The sequence below is a fragment of the Mytilus edulis genome, unplaced genomic scaffold, assembly GCF_963676685.1.
Source record: "Mytilus edulis unplaced genomic scaffold, xbMytEdul2.2 SCAFFOLD_1774, whole genome shotgun sequence".
Lineage (NCBI taxonomy): Eukaryota > Metazoa > Mollusca > Bivalvia > Mytilida > Mytilidae > Mytilus > Mytilus edulis.
In genome coordinates, this window is record NW_027267444.1 from 1 (window position 1) to 21,155 (window position 21,155).

General features: G+C 32.8%; 2 protein-coding genes across 2 annotated transcripts; one reads left to right on the forward strand and one right to left on the reverse strand.

The window, feature by feature from the left end:
• Positions 1–3,488: 3,488 nt before the first annotated feature.
• Positions 3,489–7,944, reverse strand: LOC139505488 (DNA replication licensing factor MCM4-like). The gene is made up of 5 exons (XM_071295040.1): positions 7,842–7,944; positions 5,803–5,920; positions 5,314–5,349; positions 4,395–4,586; positions 3,489–3,615 (listed from the first exon to the last, which is right to left on the reverse strand). The coding sequence occupies exons 2-5, from the start codon at positions 5,888–5,890 to the stop codon at positions 3,593–3,595; spliced, it is 339 nt and encodes a 112-aa protein (XP_071151141.1). The 5' UTR covers positions 5,891–5,920; positions 7,842–7,944; the 3' UTR covers positions 3,489–3,592.
• Positions 7,945–8,076: 132 nt separating this feature from the next.
• Positions 8,077–16,640, forward strand: LOC139505487 (malonyl-CoA-acyl carrier protein transacylase, mitochondrial-like). Its single transcript, XM_071295039.1, has 4 exons — positions 8,077–8,856; positions 9,754–9,841; positions 11,671–11,891; positions 16,138–16,640. Exons 1-4 carry the CDS (start codon positions 8,476–8,478, stop codon positions 16,534–16,536), a joined length of 1,089 nt encoding a protein of 362 aa, XP_071151140.1. The 5' UTR covers positions 8,077–8,475; the 3' UTR covers positions 16,537–16,640.
• The last annotated feature ends 4,515 nt before the right edge of the window (positions 16,641–21,155 follow it).

Sequence of the window (21,155 nt, forward strand, 5' to 3'; positions counted from 1 at the left end):
AAAAAATGCACTTGGCTTTTCAGTCAAACATCGCCTTTGTATCAATTATGTTATCAGATGTGTTTTTACAGAGCCAAAAGGAAAATAACCACAAAACACAACACATGAAAACTGATGTTTCAATATTCAAAGAATTTGGCAACAAAATATCTTCTTAAAGATTTAGGCATATTTGCAGTGATTGTAAGTGTATACTGCTACCAGTTAGACTTGGCTCTAAGATGTGTATTTATCTATTACTAATTATAATCAATTATCTAGCTAGTTTATCTCAACAAACCATTTAAAAAAAATATTATCACGTTTTCGAATTGAACAGTAAGTAACATAATAGGGTTATGTGATTGATTGATCGATGTTTACAACATCCAAACAGTAAATATTACATGCAGATTTAGAATGAGAGCCTGTAAGTTTCATGTGCATATACCATGGTTTGTTGAGTCAAAAGATTTTCATCCTGCTAGTCCTTTTTAGATTTAAACTGCAAGCCTATCAGGCTTTGTTTTAATTTGGAGCTCCTAATATGCAGAAATTATAAATTTCAAAGACTTTGGTATGAGCACTGTGCCATAAGATGACAAGGACATTTTGTATTATCTGCCAAGGTTGACATTGCTTTCCTTGGGGTTAGTCTAACATATTATGTATCAAATGTTTCTCTGCTCTGAAAATGCACTGTACTTTGTTTTTGCTTTTTTTTTATTGATTCATAATTTTTATTGATTACATAAAAAGTTTGTAAAAATATCTTTCATACTATTTACCAAACTTAAATCCTTATTGTCTCTTTCTTATATGACAATAATTTCAAAAGCAATGAAAGTCTTCTGATAAATTTTACCTTCAGGGTTGAGAGATCTCATATTTTTAGTAAGAGCAGCATTATATGGTCTGACTTGAACTTGGTGTTCCAAATGCAGTGTCAGGGTATCTGTCGAAGAACATTTCATTTATCGACATATCAAATGTGGGTATCACTTCCTGTGGATAGCAGATTAACTGGCGGTATAGTTCAGCATCAAACTCACGGAGATGTTCACAGTTAAAGTTCAGAATGGCTCACCAATTACACTAATCTGAAAAGTACATACTAATAAAATGCCTTTCCACTGATTTGTTTAAATATGTAGTCACAAAACAAAATGAAAGTTAGACACTTTAGTAACAGAAACAATGAATTCTCAATAACCTATGGGTAAACAAAAACATGTTAATTGACACCCTTTTATTACACTGTTCAATCATAATGGCAAATTGTTTATTGTAACCTGTTCAATCATAACAGCAATTTGTTTATTGTTACCTGTTCAATCATAACGGCAATTTGTTTATTGTTAGCTGTTCAGTCATAACGACAATTTGTTTATTGTTAGCTGTTCAATCATAATGGCAATTTGTTTATTGTTAGCTGTTCAATCATAACGGCAATTTGTTTATTGATACCTGTTCAATCAAAATGGCAATTTGTTTATTGTTAGCTGTTCAATCATAATGGCAATTTGTTTATTGTTAGCTGTTCAATCATAATGGCAATTTGTTTATTGTTAGCTGTTCAATCATAACGGCAATTTGTTTATTGATACCTGTTCAATCATAATGGCAATTATGTTTATTGTTAGCTGTTCAATCATAATGGCAATTTGTTTATTGTTAGCTGTTCAATCATAATGGCAATTTGTTTATTGATACCTGTTCAATCATAATGGCAATTTGTTTATTGTTAGCTGTTCAATCATAACGGCAATTTGTTTATTGATACCTGTTCAATCATGACAATTTGTTTATTGATACCTGTTCAATCATGACAATTTGTTTATTGATACCTGTCCAATCATAATGACAATTTGTTATTGATACCTGTTCAATCAAAACGGCAATTTGTTTATTGTTAGCTGTCCAATCATAATGACAATTTGTTTATTGATACCTGTCCAATCAATAATGACAATTTGTTTTATTGATACCTGTTCAATCAAAATGGCAATTTGTTTATTGATACCTGTCCAATCATAATGACAATTTGTTTATTGTTAGCTGTTCAATCAAAACGGCAATTTGTTTATTGATACCTGTTCAATCATAACGGCAATTTGTTTATTGTTACCTGTTCAATCAAAACGGCAATTTGTTTGATTGATACCTGTTCAATCATATAATGACAATTGTAACTCCCTAAAATGTCAAAGGGAGATAACTCCTTTATATACTCAACTGAGCTGTACTGTTTAAATTGGCAAGTAAATTCTGTTCTGTTCATTAACAACTTTACAACTAACCTCCTCAAGCCTCTGTATGTAGTATGGTTCATTGATATCCATTCCATCAAACTGTTCATCACCCGGCCATGTTCTTGTCCACATACTTGGTGATGAACCTTCTGAACTTGTCTTTGCACTGACTGACCACAACGTCCGTACCCCAGAATGACCAGTTGTGGACCAGCATTCGGATCACTGGTAATATCACTGGTGATCTTTGGTTGGTTCCTACAGGAGCAAAAAGATAGTTGAAAGAAGCAAGTATTACATTGACAATAATCAATTTAAATCTGCAGGAAGTACCGTAAATTCAGAAATGATAGTGAGGTTTTTATCAATGCGAATAAAGCGACCTGAATGAGTATTGCAATAATAAAAACCTCTCATTCTGATATCTGATACATACAACTGTAGTCAATTTTTCCTGAAATCACAAAATTTAATTAATCTTGCCATTTCAGTCATTTTTTAAAATTTGAATGCACGCAATAATTCTGCATTTACAGTACTCAGTTTATAAAGTTATAAAACACGTTTACATGATAAAACAGGGTTGTTCACCAAAAAAATGTAACTTCCACTTCGCAATATTCCATTTTAACATACCAAAATATTTTAAAGGGACAACAAGAATACTGCACATACAACCATGACAACAGGCCAGATCAACCACCAACACAACGACTTAATTAACAATCTTTAAACAAATTCAATTAAACTTTTTGCAACTAATTTCTTATCATCCAGCACAATTGTAGGCAAATAAATTTAACTTGTCATTTAAGAAACTAATTAAACACCACTGTTGATGGACAGGCACTCATCATTCCTTTATCTCGATTGAAAGTCTTTAGTAGATGAAACATGCAAATAGCATACAAAACAAGCATTCTGTCAGTATTGCATGGCAATACATAGTCCCCTTCCCGATTTAAAGTTCATTTTACTGGAACAAAATCCTAACTTGATCTATAACTTGCCATGGTATAAAACATAATATTACAAATATCAAGTCAATATCTGCAAGCATGACGAAAAAAAATTAATAAACTGATTATTCAAGTGAATTTTCGAGGTCCAAGGACCATAACTTTGCACAAAATCATCAGACCGGACACAAAATTTGAAATTCATCTGTAAAATAGTGCATGCACATTCAAAACAATTGCAAAGAAAAATACCAACACTTGGATCTGATCCTCCAATTGTGACCTGTCGCAGCTTCCTGTCACTTCGGACATCTGGTCTTGTTCTGATGGGTGTGTGGCAGCTGCTCCAGGTGTAACGGGGACCACCTCTTGATCCTGGTGTTCCATAATTCAGAGGTGAACTCAATCTATTTCACTGGTAGGAGCTAAAAAAAAAGAATTATTTTAAATAGGCATTGAATCTTAACATTAATACCTTTCAAGTACTATGCTTATAAATAAAGGGATTGATTGATTGTTGGTTGCTCAACATAGTGGCAAATATTTCATGCATGTTCAGGAGGATAAATAACAGGATTTACAATGATAATGCATTCAAAAACAACCAGGAAAGGTAAACACCTCAGTGGTCTCAGCCTTCACACTTAACCACAAATCCTACAGCCATGGCTTGTAAAATTGCTGTTGGCTTGTGAAATTTTTCTCTACTAGCCAATATATAGAATACAACTAAAAATTTGTTAAAATTGAGCTACAGGCTTGTGGATTCATATGTTCAGCCTGAAGACTGTGGTCTCATTGTGAAACATTTTTTTTTTTTTTAAACATCTCTTCCCTCTGTCTTGTCTGTGGGATAAACCTTTAAAACATTTATCTCAGGGCTATTCCAGAAAAAAATGTATGGGGGGGGTGGGGGGGGGGGGGGTGGGTGGTTGGAAGGCAGTTTTTGTCAGCACCCACCACCCAGACAATTGTAATTGAGTATTATAGTGCATTATAGTGTGAAAAGTTGCTCTGATTTCCATCACCCATGTATTATTAATATAATGTGCCTTCCAACCCCCCCCCCCCCCCCCCCCCCCACCCTACATTTTTTTCTGGAATAGCCCTCATCTAAAAATATAAATATACACAAATTTGAATAAAAACAGATTTTCTGTTGCTTGCTGGAAGAGGATATCTTAATATCTACCATTTAACATACCTGCTCTAGATTGAGGTGGACTGGAAAACAAGGAGGTGTCCTCAGCTTGTGGTCCTGATGGAGGAGACGAAGGCAGAGGTCGAAGGTCAGCACCAGGAGAACTATCCATTCTACGTTTTGATGGGGGTGAGGATGTTTCATCTCTTTCTTTCTCTGGTTTGCTTTTTCTTGCACTTCCTCTTGTTGATGAGGCTAAAAAAGAACCACAAATCAAATGACATACGAACAATAACAAACAGTCAGTATGGGCTTAATTGATTTCCTGGGAATTGGAACTGTCCTTCACATGAAATGACATATCAATCTGCACATTTAGTCATTCTACTCTGACATTTAAGTTGTTCACAGCATTTCATAGACTATTTTCACTGTTTAAAAGACAAGTCATTTTTCATTGTACCAGACTTCCCTCCTAGTTTTGGTAGTTTTTTTCTTTTCTTAAAGTTTATGCTTTGAAATTTGGTCTTATTTGTCCATAACTGTCTCTCATTTTAGATGTTTCTTCATTGTGAAATGTCAATTTCTCTCATGTTTGAAAACAATTGCTTTGGTAGGTTTTTTTAGATTTTAGATTTCACTCTAATAGCTATGTATTAGAGTTCAAAAGAACCATATTCAGATTTGCTTAACTACAACAGATTATTTTTTTGGTTAATTAACATATGCAAAAACATTTTTTTCTTGGGACTGCTCTGGATTCACCTTATAAAACTTTTGTCTACGGACAAAAAAAGTCAGACACTAATCCTTTTGGCACATTTTCAAATATGGCCAGCAACAGAAACTCAAACCATCTTAATGATTATGTGTTTTACACTAAACAGTGGATTCTTTTTCTTCATTTTTATGTCCCTGCTTTAACATGTTGAATGCTTTAGAAACAATAGCAGCAAAAAATAATGCGACAATATATACATACGTGTTGTTGCACTGGATCTTGAACTTTTCCTGGTTGCTAAAAATAAACAAAGAAAATCAAAATTAGTGTCGTTAACCAGATGAAGAAAATGTAAGAATGAAGAAAAATTATACTGTTTTCAAACTGTATCTCATATCGTAATTATATTTATTGCAATAAATAGATTGTTTTTTTTATGCAGGTAACATTAAAATAGTTCTGAATACCAATTTCCACAACAGCTTCAGTTAATTTTGTTGTTTCCATCCATTGGAGTGAACACAAAGAGAGCTAAACTTCTGAATGCAATTAATAGCTATTTAGTTATACATGTTCAAATGTTACTCTATTGGTGTCGATCTTGCAACTTGTCTGATCCCTCACTACAGACTAATCATGCTAAATATATAATGAACAGGTAAAAAATTGTCAAACTTCCTGAATTAAAATCCTAAAAAGTTTTATTCATAGAAACAAGTTATTAACAAACTATTTCCAACATAACCGTACGGGTTTTAGCATTTTCATCTGTTGTTGGAGAAGTAGGCTCTGATGTCCTCCCCCGTTTACTTCTACGAGGTGTCAATGGTTCAGACATATTGGGTTGTCAACTGGAAAGTTTTATAATCTACAAGACAAATAAATAGATACATTTGTACAAAAAGGATCAATCTGCAAGACAAATAGATACAGTTGTACAGAAGGGTTGAAATAAGCAGTCATGATATATTGCATATAATTAAACAACAAAAACTATTACTACATTAAAAGAACATCCTCTTCAGAGCTGAAACTCTAAATTTTAAGAAGAAAAAAATAGTAACATACATTGTATATTGTATTTTTGCCTGTTATTTCGGCAAAAATCAATGGAGTGATACATAAACATAATCTTGACCTGTTTCTTGTCATACTGGACTAACATTCTAAAAATTATCTCAACATATTCATGTATGTGAAGGGCCTTCAGTCCAGAAAAAAATGCTAAATCTATTATAGAAATTTTCAGTCAAAAGGCCATAGTTTCAGCAAAAATCAGCAGCACAAAACCAAAAGTAAACTCAATCTTTAAAACATTACAGTAGACTCACAAACACCAAAAAAAGTCCATATCATAAATAATTATTCTTCATGGAATGGTGGAAAAGGGTGAACCTTTACAGCCAGACCACTATGCGGAAGAAGCATTACAATCAAAGATAAGGCAGTGCCTGCACATTCCCGCATGCGGGGACATGAAGCCAATTTAATCTTCATAGGCTATGAGTACCCGCCTCAGGTTTTATAATTTAATGTCATCGGATAGGGAATAAAATGTTAAAAAAGCAACCATGGAAATTATCGCACTTAGTGAAAACAATTGATTACCCTCACAGAGATTTTAAGATTTGAAATGTCAAAATTTCGACTTTGAAAGTTCAATGGCAATTTTATTTTAACTATGTCATTAATACGTTTTCTAGAAATCTCCCTTGTTAGTTTTTTCAATATTTTTCTTTAAATATTGATTATAATTATTGATACATTTTTTTGTATAATAGAATATACAACTTTTTTTTTTTAATTACAATCAAATTAAAAAGCTCATTTCAAACCAGTGAGAAATGTAATACAAAATCAATGTTCATAAATATCAAATGCATCTTGTTTTTAATAGACATATGGAACACAGGCACAGTCATTACCCTTACCTCCAATACACAAGATTTGTCAATAAATGTTCATGTGACTGTTTTTAGACCACTGCAAGTTTTGTGTTTCTAAATTGGCGTCGGTAGACATGGTAGACGAAATAATTACGATTGACATACTTGGGTAGGACTGCTACGGATGATTCTGACAATAACAGTAGTCGTGTTATACACCATTGTGTAGATAATAAAATTTAGATTTACGATAAAACAAGTTTTCGTGGGGTTGACAAACGAGAAATCAGCATAACTGAATTATGCCACTGACTGACATTTAAAAAAAATGCGAGTAAAGTACCTTGTGTTATAATTAAGGTATATACGCACCTCAAATTTATTTCCAAATATTTTTTTTTTTGTCTTTGTAAATATATATATATATATTATAGGCTACGCTGCGCTCGCAAACAGTAAATAATCTTCAGATCATTGAAGGACTACTGAAAACCTAAAGAAGAAGATATATAGGAAATTTTTTCGGAGACAAGACATTAGTGCCTGTGATAAATACCCACATTTTTGTCAATTTTAAGTCTTTAACTAAATTCTGACAGATACACAAAGTACATCAATAACCTATCAAAACATTATACATGCAGAACTGTGCCGAAACATATATCAATCACATATAAACGTAATCATAAAACAATAAAAGGCAGATAACTGGAAGATAAGTTTTAAAATGCTATTTAATTTATACATTTTTTGCAAAACACCAAAAAATAACCACAATGTCAATGTGATAACATGTAAAAGCTATAATGATAAGTATATGTTAATGCATTTTGAAAATGACATGAGCAACAGAAGCTATTCATAATCATTGTATGCATTTTTAAAGTCAAGTTTGTCAAATACCTGAGATGTGTTTTTCGTTGTTTTGTGATGGGTCGGTGTCACGTGTTGAAATTCGCGGGAAATATTTCCCTTTACTTCCGGTAAAAGAATTTCTTTACTAACTCGAATTTTAGCAAAAATGGTTTAAATGAAAACAGGAATTCACCATTATAGACCAAAAAACAAAAAAAAATGAATTTTTGAATCCGATTTTTAATGTTTATGATACTAAAGTATTTGTCGTAAAAAGGTGAATCTCATTTTCGGAGTACGACCCATTTCCGATAGCTGATTGTAAACAAGAGCACATGGAGGCCAAATTTTCATCAATTGTCACTCTTATAAGTGATTGATAACTAAGGTGTAGCAACTTACTGAAGACCATGTTCCCATTGTTGTTAAGAGACTCCATTTTCTTTGTCGCACAAAGACAGTTGTTTTCTGATGCAAGGTTTCTACCAGTTTTCGGACGTTTTGTTCCAAGAAAACAGACGAACAAACAAGTCCATCTTCATCAGTTGACATTGCAAGTGATGCAAGTTATGTACCTAGAAGACATAGGAAACGACAAACCGATTCGTTTCATTCAACACATTCGAGATCTGTTGCAAGGACATCCGATTATGAAAACCAGGGCACACTTGAAGTCAAAGGAATGCTTGATGATATGATTATAAACTCAGATAACGATAAAGGATTTGTAGAGACTTTTTCATCAGATGTTGGTGACAATCAAAAATCAAAAGAACATGAAAAACATTCACAAATAATAAGACCCGAAATTGACCCAGAGACAAAATCATTTACTTTTTTTCCTGGGCAAGGAAGCCAGTTTGTTGGCATGGGTAAACAATTGTTACCCTTTCCAGGTGTCAAAGGACTATATGACCATGCTAGTGAAATACTGAAATATGATTTACTAAAACTATGTCTGTATGGTCCAAAATCAGAACTAGATAAAACTATACATTGTCAGCCTGCTGTTTTTGTGACATCTGTTGCAGCTATTGAGAGATTAAAAGAAGAAAACTTTCAGGTAAACAATAATAAAAAGATTTTTACACATACAAAATGTACAATGTGTTACAACATTACAGTTATAAATATTATAATATTTCTACAGTTATTGTTACATTTGTATATATTCTCTGGGTAAGCAGATCCTGTTCCTCATGTGGCACCTGTCGTGCAAAGGGATATTGATGATTTGAACTTGATCATTTGGAAATTTAATAGCTTCCATGTGCGCAGCAACCCTACATGAAGGGAATCATGATAGGAAATACATTTTGGGGAATATATCGTATCAAGCGGGAGATATACATGTATAGTTCGTATGCAGGCGCTGCTGGTATGTTGCTACCTCATGTACATAGAAATGGAAAGTTCACAATTGGTTAACTTTTGCAGAACTTTTAACATTGCTCTTCAAATCCCAGGAAACTGGAACGAACCTACATTGTATGGGTTAAAAAATTTCAAACACCCCTTCCTGGTTACGCGTAACAAATGGTGGTAGCTGTGCAAATTTGTTGAGCATTTCTATAGAGTAATCTGACTGTCAGACAGGGACATTAAATCTGAGCTCCCATATTCAGGGAGTACCATGCACTATGCACGTTAAAGAACCCTTGCAACAACTCTTATTGAGCATGTTGAGGGGTCTGTAACATGTGTACATTTAAGTGGCCTGTTGTGAGTCAAAATTGTTTTAAACAGATATTTGCCAGCAGAATTTTTCATGTTGATCAGATGACCATTTTAAACAAAATAGAATATTTGTTGCCTGCTATAAGCCTTGGTGTAAAAACAGTTCATGCTGGAAGAATATTTCTTGTGTAGAAGATGAAAATGGGGAAATGAATGAAAGATGTATAGGAAAAATCAATTGATATCATAAGTACATTAATATCATGATTTTGTTGTATTACAGGGTATAGAGAATACCGTTGCTACAGCTGGTTACAGTGTTGGAGAGTTTGCTGCTATGGTGTTTGCTGGAATGATGTCTTTTGAAGATGGTACTTACATATAGCTATATATATATTAGATAGTTTATTTAAATGAGAATCTTAAATAATTGAATTCTATTTTAACAGTTAAAATAGCATGACTCTGACAAAAAACTACTAATAAACCTCCTCATTGCATGACTCTGACACTAAACTACATCATGTAGTGTAGTGTCACAGTCGTGCAATGACGAGATTTACCAGTTAGATTAAATAGAGCACAAAATAATTCAGCTATGAATATATTTACTGTAAACTTTTATTGGGCTTTAGTTCACAGGGCCCATAACAAGCATTTATAACCCTGATTATCACACATTTTCATATCTTTTCTAAGAAAAACTGTCAAATTGATTGTGAACCATGAAAGGGATTTTAGACAATGGTATAGACTTGCTACATGTCCCTTCCTAATTATTATTATTTTTTCAATTTTGCCCCTTTAATAATTTTACTGCTATAACTAGGAGATTACAATTATATTATACCTTTCTCCAAGGGCAATCAGTAGGCTGGCACTTATCAGTAAACATATAAATTAGTAAGAGAGAAATATTAGAAAGGGAATTGTAGCAAGTCTAACAATGGTAATGTGCCATCTTAAAATAGATCACAGGGATCTCTGATTATCAATGACTCAGAAAAAAATGGAAAAACAGGATCTGCTAAAAATTTGAAAATGTTGAATGAAGAAAGAAAAACAAAGTGAGCAATAAGGGCATGGTCAAGATAGCCTGACTTGTTACATGTACTGAAAATTCAGAAACTATTGCTTGCATTTATTATTGCGATTTTGTCATTTTAGATTAAAATGTGATTTTAATTTTTTATGATTTTGAGAAAAATTGTGTTTAATTTATATTAAATATTTCATAATGCAAGTTTAAATTATTGCTTTTACAACTCTCTCGCATTTTTCACAATAATAAAAACCTCACAATAATTTCTTGATTGACTGTACTCTATTAGGGGGAGATAATCTCGTCTAAGTTCACACACATCTCTCACTTACAATGTAGCATCTATACCATAATTTGTAGTGTCCGTTGGTCAGCCTTTAGCTTTATATCTTATATTATATATAGTATATACAATGTATAATATATAGAGATATAAGTCAAGATTGTTTTTTATTACTTCAAGTAAGATAAAATTAAGAATGAAAATCGGCAATGTGTCAAAGAGCAGAAAATAGCACAAAGCCACTAATGGATTTTCAACCCAGGGAGAAATCTGAACACATAGGAGGGCCCCTAAACAAAAATGTGTACTAGTCCATCTTAACATGAGAGAAACAATTTTGTTACCTGATTTCTAACTTATTACTTTGGTTTACTAGTTTTCATTTCATGAATCTCAGATCCCATCTCAGTTGGAAAAAACTTGGATTGAGGTAAAGAAATGTAGCTTGTGTGCCTTGAGTGCAGTAATATACATGCTCGTGATTTATGAGACAGCTATTAATCAAAGAGTGATTCCCTTTATCTCCCAGCTGTCACCCTTATCTATGGTGAATTATTCAGCTCTAGTATATAAGCATGATAAGCAAGTGTAAATTTTTAACTGAATAAAAAAATCAGCAGCTAAAAATGGACATCTTGAGCTGTAGACATAATATTGCCTTAATATAAAGACTGGTGCTGTCTTGCTGAAGTTTCAAAAAGCAAAAAGTTTGTGAACCTTTAAATGTGATGTTGTATTTGCTATTTGTGTAATTAGATTGCTGTCTAATGGATAACCAAGACAAGGCAGTCATTGTCACACGACTTTACTTTGTCAATATTAAAAACAAGTTTCCAGTTCTTATAACAGTAACTATTATCTGTCACTATTTTCAGCCCTCAGTGTGGTCAAAGTAAGAGCTCAGGCAATGCAGAGAGCCTCAGAGGAGACACCTAGCGGAATGATGACAGTGTTTTGTTTCTGGGGAACCAAACTGAATCTAGCTACAGAAGCTGCTAAACAGTATTGCAAGGAGCAACATCATATAGAAGATCCTGTTTGTAGAATAGCCAGCTACCTGTTCCCTGAGGTTAAAGTTATAGCTGGACATGAAGAGGTACAAAGAGGTTCTTACTCTATTTTGAATGAGCTTCATAGTTTCTGTACTGAGACATCAATATTTTCTTACCATTCATTTGTTAAAGTTTTTTCCACTCCTCTGCCTTTTTCATCCATTATTCCTACGTAACTCCTGGCAGTACTTTTTTCAAATCTTTCCATAATGACATCAAACATTTTTTACTGTAAAAAAGAAGATGTGGTATGATTGCCAATGAGACTACTCTCCACAAGAGACCAAATGACACAAAAATTAACGACAGGTCACCGTACAGCCTTCAACAATGAGCAAAGCCCATATTGCATAGTAAGCTATAATGTCCAAGAAATGACAATGTAAAACAATTCAAATGAGAAAAACTAACGGCCTAATTTATGAACAAAAAAAGAAGAAAAACAAATATGAAAAACATCAACAAATGACAACCACTGAATTAACATGTTAGCGAGTCATAAACCTCCCTCTAACCTGGGACAGTGGTGTAACAGTACAACATAAGAACGAACAATAAAAATCAGTTGAAAAAGGCTTAACTCATCAGATGGATACAAATACAAATACTACACAGAGTTGAGGTGACCGGTACTTGTATATCGATTGATATCCCATTAACAAAAAGACACCAAGTACAGATTTGAGAGTACTCTCAGTTACTGACAGCTAGTTCAAAGCCACTAACAAGTAATAAAAAAAATCAGGCATCTTAGACTAAATTATCAATCAGTACACATCCATACTATGTAATATAAATACATTGGAAAGTAAAAGACCTTGAATTATAAGATTGATTGTTATTTTTACCATTGCAATTCATATTTAGCTCACCTGTCCCGAAGGGACAAGTGAGCTTATGCCATCACTTGGCGTCCGTCGTCTGTCGTCGTCTGTCGTCGTCGTAAACTATTTCAAGAATCTTCTCCTCTGAAACTACTGGGCCAAATACTTTCAAACTTTAACTGAATGTTCCTTAGGGTATATAATTTATAAATTGTATCTGAAGTTTTGATCTATCAACAAACATGGTCGCCATTGCTAAAAATAGAACATAGGGGTCAAATGCAGTTTTTGGCTTATAACTCAAAAACCAAAGCATTTAGAGCAAATCTGACATGGGGTAATATTGTTAATCAGGTCAAGATCTATCTGCCCTGAAATTTTCAGATGAATCAGACAACCCGGTGTTGGGTTGCTGCCCCTGAATTGGTAATTTTAAGGAAATTTTGCTGTTTTTGGTTATTATCTTGAATATTATTATAGATAGAGATAAACTGTAAACAGGAATAATGTTCAGCAAAGTAAGATTTACAAATAAGTCAACATGACGGAAATGGTCAGTTGACCCCTTTAGGAGTTATTGCCCTTTATAGTCAATTTTTAACCATTTTTCGTAAATCTTAGTAATCTTTTACAAAAATCTCCTCTGAAACTACTGGGCCAAATACTTCCAAACTTTAATTGAATGTTCCTTAGGGTATCTTGTTTGTAAATTGTATCCGAAGTTATGATCTATCAACAAACATGGTCGCCATTGCTAAAAATAGAACATAGGGGTCAAATGCAGTTTTTGGCTTATAACTCAAAAACCAAAGCATTTAGAGCAAATCTGACATGGGGTAATATTGTTTATCAGGTCAAGATCTATCTGCCTTGAAATTTTCAGATGAATCAGACAACCTGTTGTTGGGTTGCTGCCCCTGAATTGGTAATTTTAAGGAAATTTTGCTGTTTTTGGTTATTATCTTGAATATTATTATAGATAGAGATAAACTGTAAACAGCAATAATGTTCAGCAAAGTAAGATTTACAAATAAGTCAACATGACGGAAATGGTCAGTTGACCCCTTTAGGAGTTATTGCCCTTTATAGTCAATTTTTAACCATTTTTTCGTAAATCTTAGTAATCTTTTACAAAAATCTTCTCCTCTGAAACTACTGGGCCAAATACTTCCAAACTTTAACTGAATGTTCCTTAGGGTATCTAGTTTGTAAATTGTATCCGAAGTTGTGATCTATCAACAAACATGGTCGCCATTGCTAAAAATAGAACATAGGGGTCAAATGCAGTTTTTGGCTTATAACTCAAAAACCAAAGCATTAAGAGCAAATCTGACATGATATAATATTGTTTATCAGGTCAAGATCTATCTGCCTTGAAATATTCAGATGAATCAGACAACCTGTTGTTGGGTTACTGCCCCTGAATTGGTAATTTTAAAGAAATTTTGCTGTTTTTGGTTATTATCTTGAATATTATTATAGATAGAGATAAACTGTAAACAGCAATAATGTTCAGCAAAGTAAGATTTACAAATAAGTCAACATGACGGAAATGGTCAGTTGACCCCTTTAGGAGTTATTGCCCTTTATAGTCAATTTTTAACCATTTTTCGTAAATCTTAGTAATCTTTTACAAAAATCTCCTCTGAAACTACTGGGCCAAATACTTCCAAACTTTAATTGAATGTTCCTTAGGGTATCTTGTTTGTAAATTGTATCCGAAGTTATGATCTATCAACAAACATGGTCGCCATTGCTAAAAATAGAACATAGGGGTCAAATGCAGTTTTTGGCTTATAACTCAAAAACCAAAGCATTTAGAGCAAATCTGACATGGGGTAATATTGTTTATCAGGTCAAGATCTATCTGCCTTGAAATTTTCAGATGAATCAGACAACCTGTTGTTGGGTTGCTGCCCCTGAATTGGTAATTTTAAGGAAATTTTGCTGTTTTTGGTTATTATCTTGAATATTATTATAGATAGAGATAAACTGTAAACAGCAATAATGTTCAGCAAAGTAAGATTTACAAATAAGTCAACATGACGGAAATGGTCAGTTGACCCCTTTAGGAGTTATTGCCCTTTATAGTCAATTTTTAACCATTTTTTCGTAAATCTTAGTAATCTTTTACAAAAATCTTCTCCTCTGAAACTACTGGGCCAAATACTTCCAAACTTTAACTGAATGTTCCTTAGGGTATCTAGTTTGTAAATTGTATCCGAAGTTGTGATCTATCAACAAACATGGTCGCCATTGCTAAAAATAGAACATAGGGGTCAAATGCAGTTTTTGGCTTATAACTCAAAAACCAAAGCATTAAGAGCAAATCTGACATGATATAATATTGTTTATCAGGTCAAGATCTATCTGCCTTGAAATATTCAGATGAATCAGACAACCTGTTGTTGGGTTACTGCCCCTGAATTGGTAATTTTAAAGAAATTTTGCTGTTTTTGGTTATTATCTTGAATATTATTATAGATAGAGATAAACTGTAAACAGCAATAATGTTCAGCAAAGTAAGATTTACAAATAAGTCAACATGACGGAAATGGTCAGTTGACCCCTTTAGGAGTTATTGCCCTTTATAGTCAATTTTTAACCATTTTTCGTAAATCTTAGTAATCTTTTACAAAAATCTTCTTCTCTGAAACTGCTGGGCCAAATACTTCCAAACTTTAACTGAATCTTCCTTAGGGTATCTAGTTTGTAAATTGTATCCGAAGTTATGATCTATCAACAAACATGGTCGCCATTGCTAAAAAATAGAACATAGGGGTCAAATGCAGTTTTTGGCTTATAACTCAAAAACCAAAGCATTTAGAGCAAATATGACGATGGGTAATATTGTTTATCAGGTCAAGATCTATCTGCCCTGAAATTTTCAGATGAATCAGACAACCTGTTGTTGGGTTGCTGCCCCTGAATTGATAATTTTAAGGAAATTCTGCTGTTTTTGTTTATTATCTTGAATATAATTATAGATAGAAATAAACTGTAAACAGCAATAATGTTCAGCAAAGTAAGATCTTCAATTAAGTCAATTGACCAAAATTGTCAATTGACCACTTAAGGAGTTATTGCCCTTTAAAGACTTTTTTTCACAATTTGTTCATCATGTTGACTTACTTTAAAAAATCTTCTCCTTTGAAACTGCTGTATCAATTTCAGCCAAACTTAGGCTAAATGAGTTTCAGAGTATCTAGTATAAATTTTATATTTTATTTCCTTGTATGTCAAGAAACATAGCTCCTATGGCTAAAATAGAACATAGGAGAAAATGATTATTTTTTTTGGCTTTTGAAGAAAATCGGACGATCCAAAAAACATTTAAATAAATTGAAAAGCCAAAATAATCATTGATGAGAGATTTAACCAAAAGAATTAAGGTGAGCGATTCAGGCTCTTGAGAGCCTCTTGTTTTATATTGTAGTTCATTCAAATAAGCATTCATATTTTACAGGCATTAGACTTCATAGAGAAGAATAAAAAAGATTTTGGAATAAGAAGTTGTAAACGTATACCAGTTAGTGGTGCTTTCCACACTCCTTTAATGGACTTAGCAAGGAAACCTGTCAGTAATGCATTGAGAAGGATAGAAATACATCGTCCAAAATTTCCTATATTGTCAAATATGACTTCTAATAGACTGCAGAATAATGCCAATTTCCATAAGACTGTTGTTAATCAACTTGTGAGACCAGTAAAATGGGAACAAATAATGTCAACGCTATTTACAAGAGACAAAAATAAATCAGCATTTCCATATACATATGAATGTGGACCTGGCAATCAGCTGGGAATTTTCTTAGACAAAATGAATAACAAAGCATTTAAAAATTACAGAAATATACAAGTATAATAAAGAATGAAGCCTTTCAAAATGTAACTCTGAGTGAAATATGATTCTGTTAACAAACATTGTAGTCAGCATGATACAGTTTTGGTATTAAATTATTAAAATAATGCTTTTATGTTCAGATAATTTAAGCAAAATATATCAAACAAATCACTTTCTATACATTAAAAAAAAGTTTTGCTTAAATGTACTGGAAACTTTTTAAAACTGAGAATCTCGTAAATCAGTTCAAATACATGTAGGAGTTAATACCAATAATATTAACTCTTTAAAGATTAGAAGATGTCGTATGATTGCCAAAGATATACATATTGACCAGAATTCAAATAAGTGGATATATACAATTTTATATCACCATAAAACCTTCCACAATGTGGAAAACTCATACTGTAAAGTCAGCTTTAAAAGGCTTGACATGAAAAATGTGAAACAATTAAAAAAAAAACTGATAGCCTAATTTCATAACAAAACAGTTAATGAAAAACCAATATGACAAACATGAACTAACGCCAACCAATGAACTACAGTCTCCTGACTTGGGACATGCACATAAAAAAGGTACAGGGTTAAACTTGTTTGTGATTGCTCAACCTTCCCCTTACCTGGTACAGTGGTGTTAAAAAAAACAACATAAGAACACACTAAAAAGTCTTACTCTTAAGATTGATAGGACACAAAATCGATAACATAAAACACATTAAACACAAAACACTAATATATTTTTTCATTTATTTTATGATATTCACATTATTAACTGATGGATATACAGTGTAGTAATTACTAAATAAATGTTGGTTGGAAGGTATTAATTATGTGATATTTGTGACATACAATCTTCAATTATTTCACATTTAATAGATATTGCAGCCAATCTTGCTTGAAACTTTGCTGTTGATTTTCAAACCTAATTTCATTTCGTTAGATATTTTATGGTGCTTTGTCGCTTGAATATTTTGTTGGTTTTTAATCATATCTTTAACTTACTATGCTGGATATGATTTGTGTGCATACTCAAGGAGAGACTTGGAGAATATAATGAAAAGAGAAATATGGTGTATATAATACAAGTATAGCGAAACTTTAAAAAAAAAAATTTCATTTCAAATGCAAAATACACATAAGTAATCAAATGTTACATTACTATGCTAAGTATGTTACGTCTAAATATTTACATAAACATGAAATAATTTTAGGTTTCAGGGAAATTAATGTCTATGAAAACTATTTAAATTTTGAAGTATATTATATACATATATGTTTGCCTTATTTGTCCTCTTTTATATTTGTTGTTTTATTATTAACGAATCAATTTATGGTTAGCATTTAAACAAAGAAGTAACTATTAAAGCAGAAAAAGTACTTATTGTTTAATAAATATGAATTATTGGTAACCAATTTTGGTATTGTCATTTTCTCTTAAAAATTTCTGTTTTCAGTTTCCTTTTCGTTATTTTTTTGCACATGCACATAATGTAGAGGACAAGTGTGAGTGAGCTATTGCCATTAGGGATCACAACCTTAATCTTGTTCAATTGTCATGCAGTAGTCTTGTAACTTTTATGAAAAAATCCTCTGAAACTACTGGGTATGCCCATTGAAACAAAAAATGCCACACTCATCCTCTTGTTTGATAGTTTAAAATATGTGCCCAATGATCCAGAATACATACTTTGGCAAATCTGCCTTTTATGAAAATCAAGCTTTTTATTCATTCCTAAAATAAAAAATCTTTGCTTTAAAAACCACTTGACTAATTGAGACCTTGGCAAGGATGATCCTTTTGCGGTCAGCACCTTTCAGAATTATATTTGACAGCCCACTATCCATCCAAATTGGTCCCTGCTACTTTAATCCATCCTTTTCTTCATACTTCATAAGAAAATTCCAGTACCAAGCCAGCAATATGACAGTTGTTATCCACATGTTTGATGTGTTTGAGCTTTTGATTATGCCATTTTATTAGGAAGTTTTGGTTTTGAATATTCCTGGGATCTGTATTTTGCGATTTTACTTTCTACTAAAAATAGAAATTTCCCTAAATGGCTTTTCACTTTGTTTGTTTAGTTTGAAAGTTGTTTCACATGTGTAATTTCAGTTTAATTTATGGTTAATAATGAGCATTTATTCATCATTCTGTTCCTTTAAACAGATTTTGAATATCCTAAAGGAATTAAATTGTTCAATTTTGTTTAATTGTTTCGATTGATTACCTGAAAAAGAACAGTTACATGTACTTAAGTCAATCATACAGTGCTTATCAATATGATTTAAAAAAAAGTATCCAACTTCGTTTGACGTAGACCTATAACTTCATAACATTTTCATAACATTTTGTAAAACTGGACACATTAAGTTTAGTTTGGACCTATATTAGTCATTATCGGTTGTTTACATGAAAGCTTTACATGGGGATACTGATCCAGCAGTGACGGCGTTTGCTCACTTTTAGAGACTTAATATTACAGAAGGAAGAAGACCTTGATCCTTCATACTTTGTATGTAGATGCCCTATGTTATAAAGTTTTCGTCCATTTATGTCCATTGTCCTTGACCTCATTTTCATGGTTACTTGAAAAAAAGTTAAGATTTTTAGAATTCTTATTTCTCTCTTATGAGTAATCAGAGTTCACCCGACCTTGACCTCATTGTCATGGTTCGTTGATCAATGTCAAGTTCTCTTGTTATTAAAGTTTGTTTCATTGATGTGCAATAGGTCAACAATATTTAAAGGGAATTTGGTGTAATGAATGATTGTAAGGTGTACATGTATTTCCAGTTTGATTTATCTAAGTTGTAGTAAAGCTTTATATTTAGAACTATTAAGATAATGGTAAGTAAAGAAGGCGAGCCATTTCAGCATGTGCACTCTTGTTAATTTTGCTGCGTAAAAAACTTTCACTAAAGCTTTCCCGAAAATCGTTTTTGTGTGAAGTCACTGTATGACAAGTTTGAAAGAAACAACACGACCCTTATCAGCATCATGATTTGTTGGATACATCTGCCTCAAGCTGTTAACATCTGCATCTTGCACCATACTCAAAGTCATCTAGGTCGTCAACATGGTAGAACTCGTTTTGCATCAAATCTTTAAACTGCTGTAGAGTATTATCTGCATTTGGTGTTCCCACCAATATATTGCTGCTAATCTTCATTGTCAGCCGATTGTACTGCGTAGTCATATGTTCACCAGATGACACAGAAAACCTCACAACAAACGGAGAAGTTGCCAATTGATGTTTGTTTTCGCCTCGAATAATTTGATAACGATCTACCAAAGAATGAATCTTCTTGATGACATCAGCTGGAGTTTGCGTTTCAATAGCGCATTCGCTTACGGTAACCTGACCAGATTCTTTTAATCCCGATAAAGGATCAAAAGCTTTAGGAGCATTCACAGTCACAGGCTTCTGAGTGATAGTACATCGCATAATGTTATTCATCAGCAAAGGAATAATATCTGGATTGATTTCGCACGCCCGAACAAAACCTAAACGCACCCATTCATGAGGAATGATTTACCAGCGTGGTCGATTGCCTTCTGGTAAACCGCTTGTATACTCTAAGGTACATATTATGACATCGACTGGACCTACAGGCAACATAGGATATGGATTTATAAATAATTCAAAACTGTGCAATGAACCTGGTTTCCTTTCTCGTTCATTTATATTTCGGTTATATAGTATTGAAATTTTATTCTGTGCTTCCTCCCACGTGACCATGTAACGGTTTTCCGTTAGATAATAGGCATTGTCAGCACGAAGAGTATATGAATAAACAATTCCCAAACCACCAATGTTACCAAGGGCTGCATGAAAAGTATTATCATTCTGAATGAGGACTCGTCCTTTGAACTTCTTTTCAAACGCTGCAGGGTTGGTTATGCCATTTGTTGGTTCAATTTGCTTCTGTACAACTTCACCGATTTTAAATTGTTTACCGTCAATACACAGATCGACAAGACCATTTCTTCACAAATAAACTTTGTGAAACCATTTCCTTGGCCACAATTTGCTATAGTATCACTCAAAGATAAATTGGTGCAACCTGTTTGTTTTGTCAAAACTCTATACTGCTCCGGTTGCTTAGTTTCCCTGAATTCAACCGGCCACAGATATTTTTAACACGTTTTATCGTGGCCCCTGCTTCAAAAGAGAAGAGCATCCCGTCATCGAACTCTCTCTGGAATTCTGTTTTCAGGACTTCTCTTTTGATACGGATGACATCATACAATTGACTGAAATCATAAGTGACAATCGACAGTTTCTATCGTTAATATATGACACATATATATTGTTTTCAATATCAATAATTTGTTGCGTTATTTTTTCTTCACAATTATATACAGTAATACTTGTTTTTGCACCAGCTTCAACATTTTTTTTCAGCATTTATAGCATTTTTAAACAAGTTTATTTTGTATGCAAATCTTACAACAAAATACGATACTGAACGGATTTGGAAAATATAGATGAAACGTGATATCGGAAAAAAAATTTGTATACTGGTATTTCAAAAATCAAAAATCATATTCTTTTTCGAAGGAGATTTTACTGAGCATGCATTAAAATGTCAAATTTAAATCAAAATTCGTTATATTCGATAGTCGTTCACTTAACATC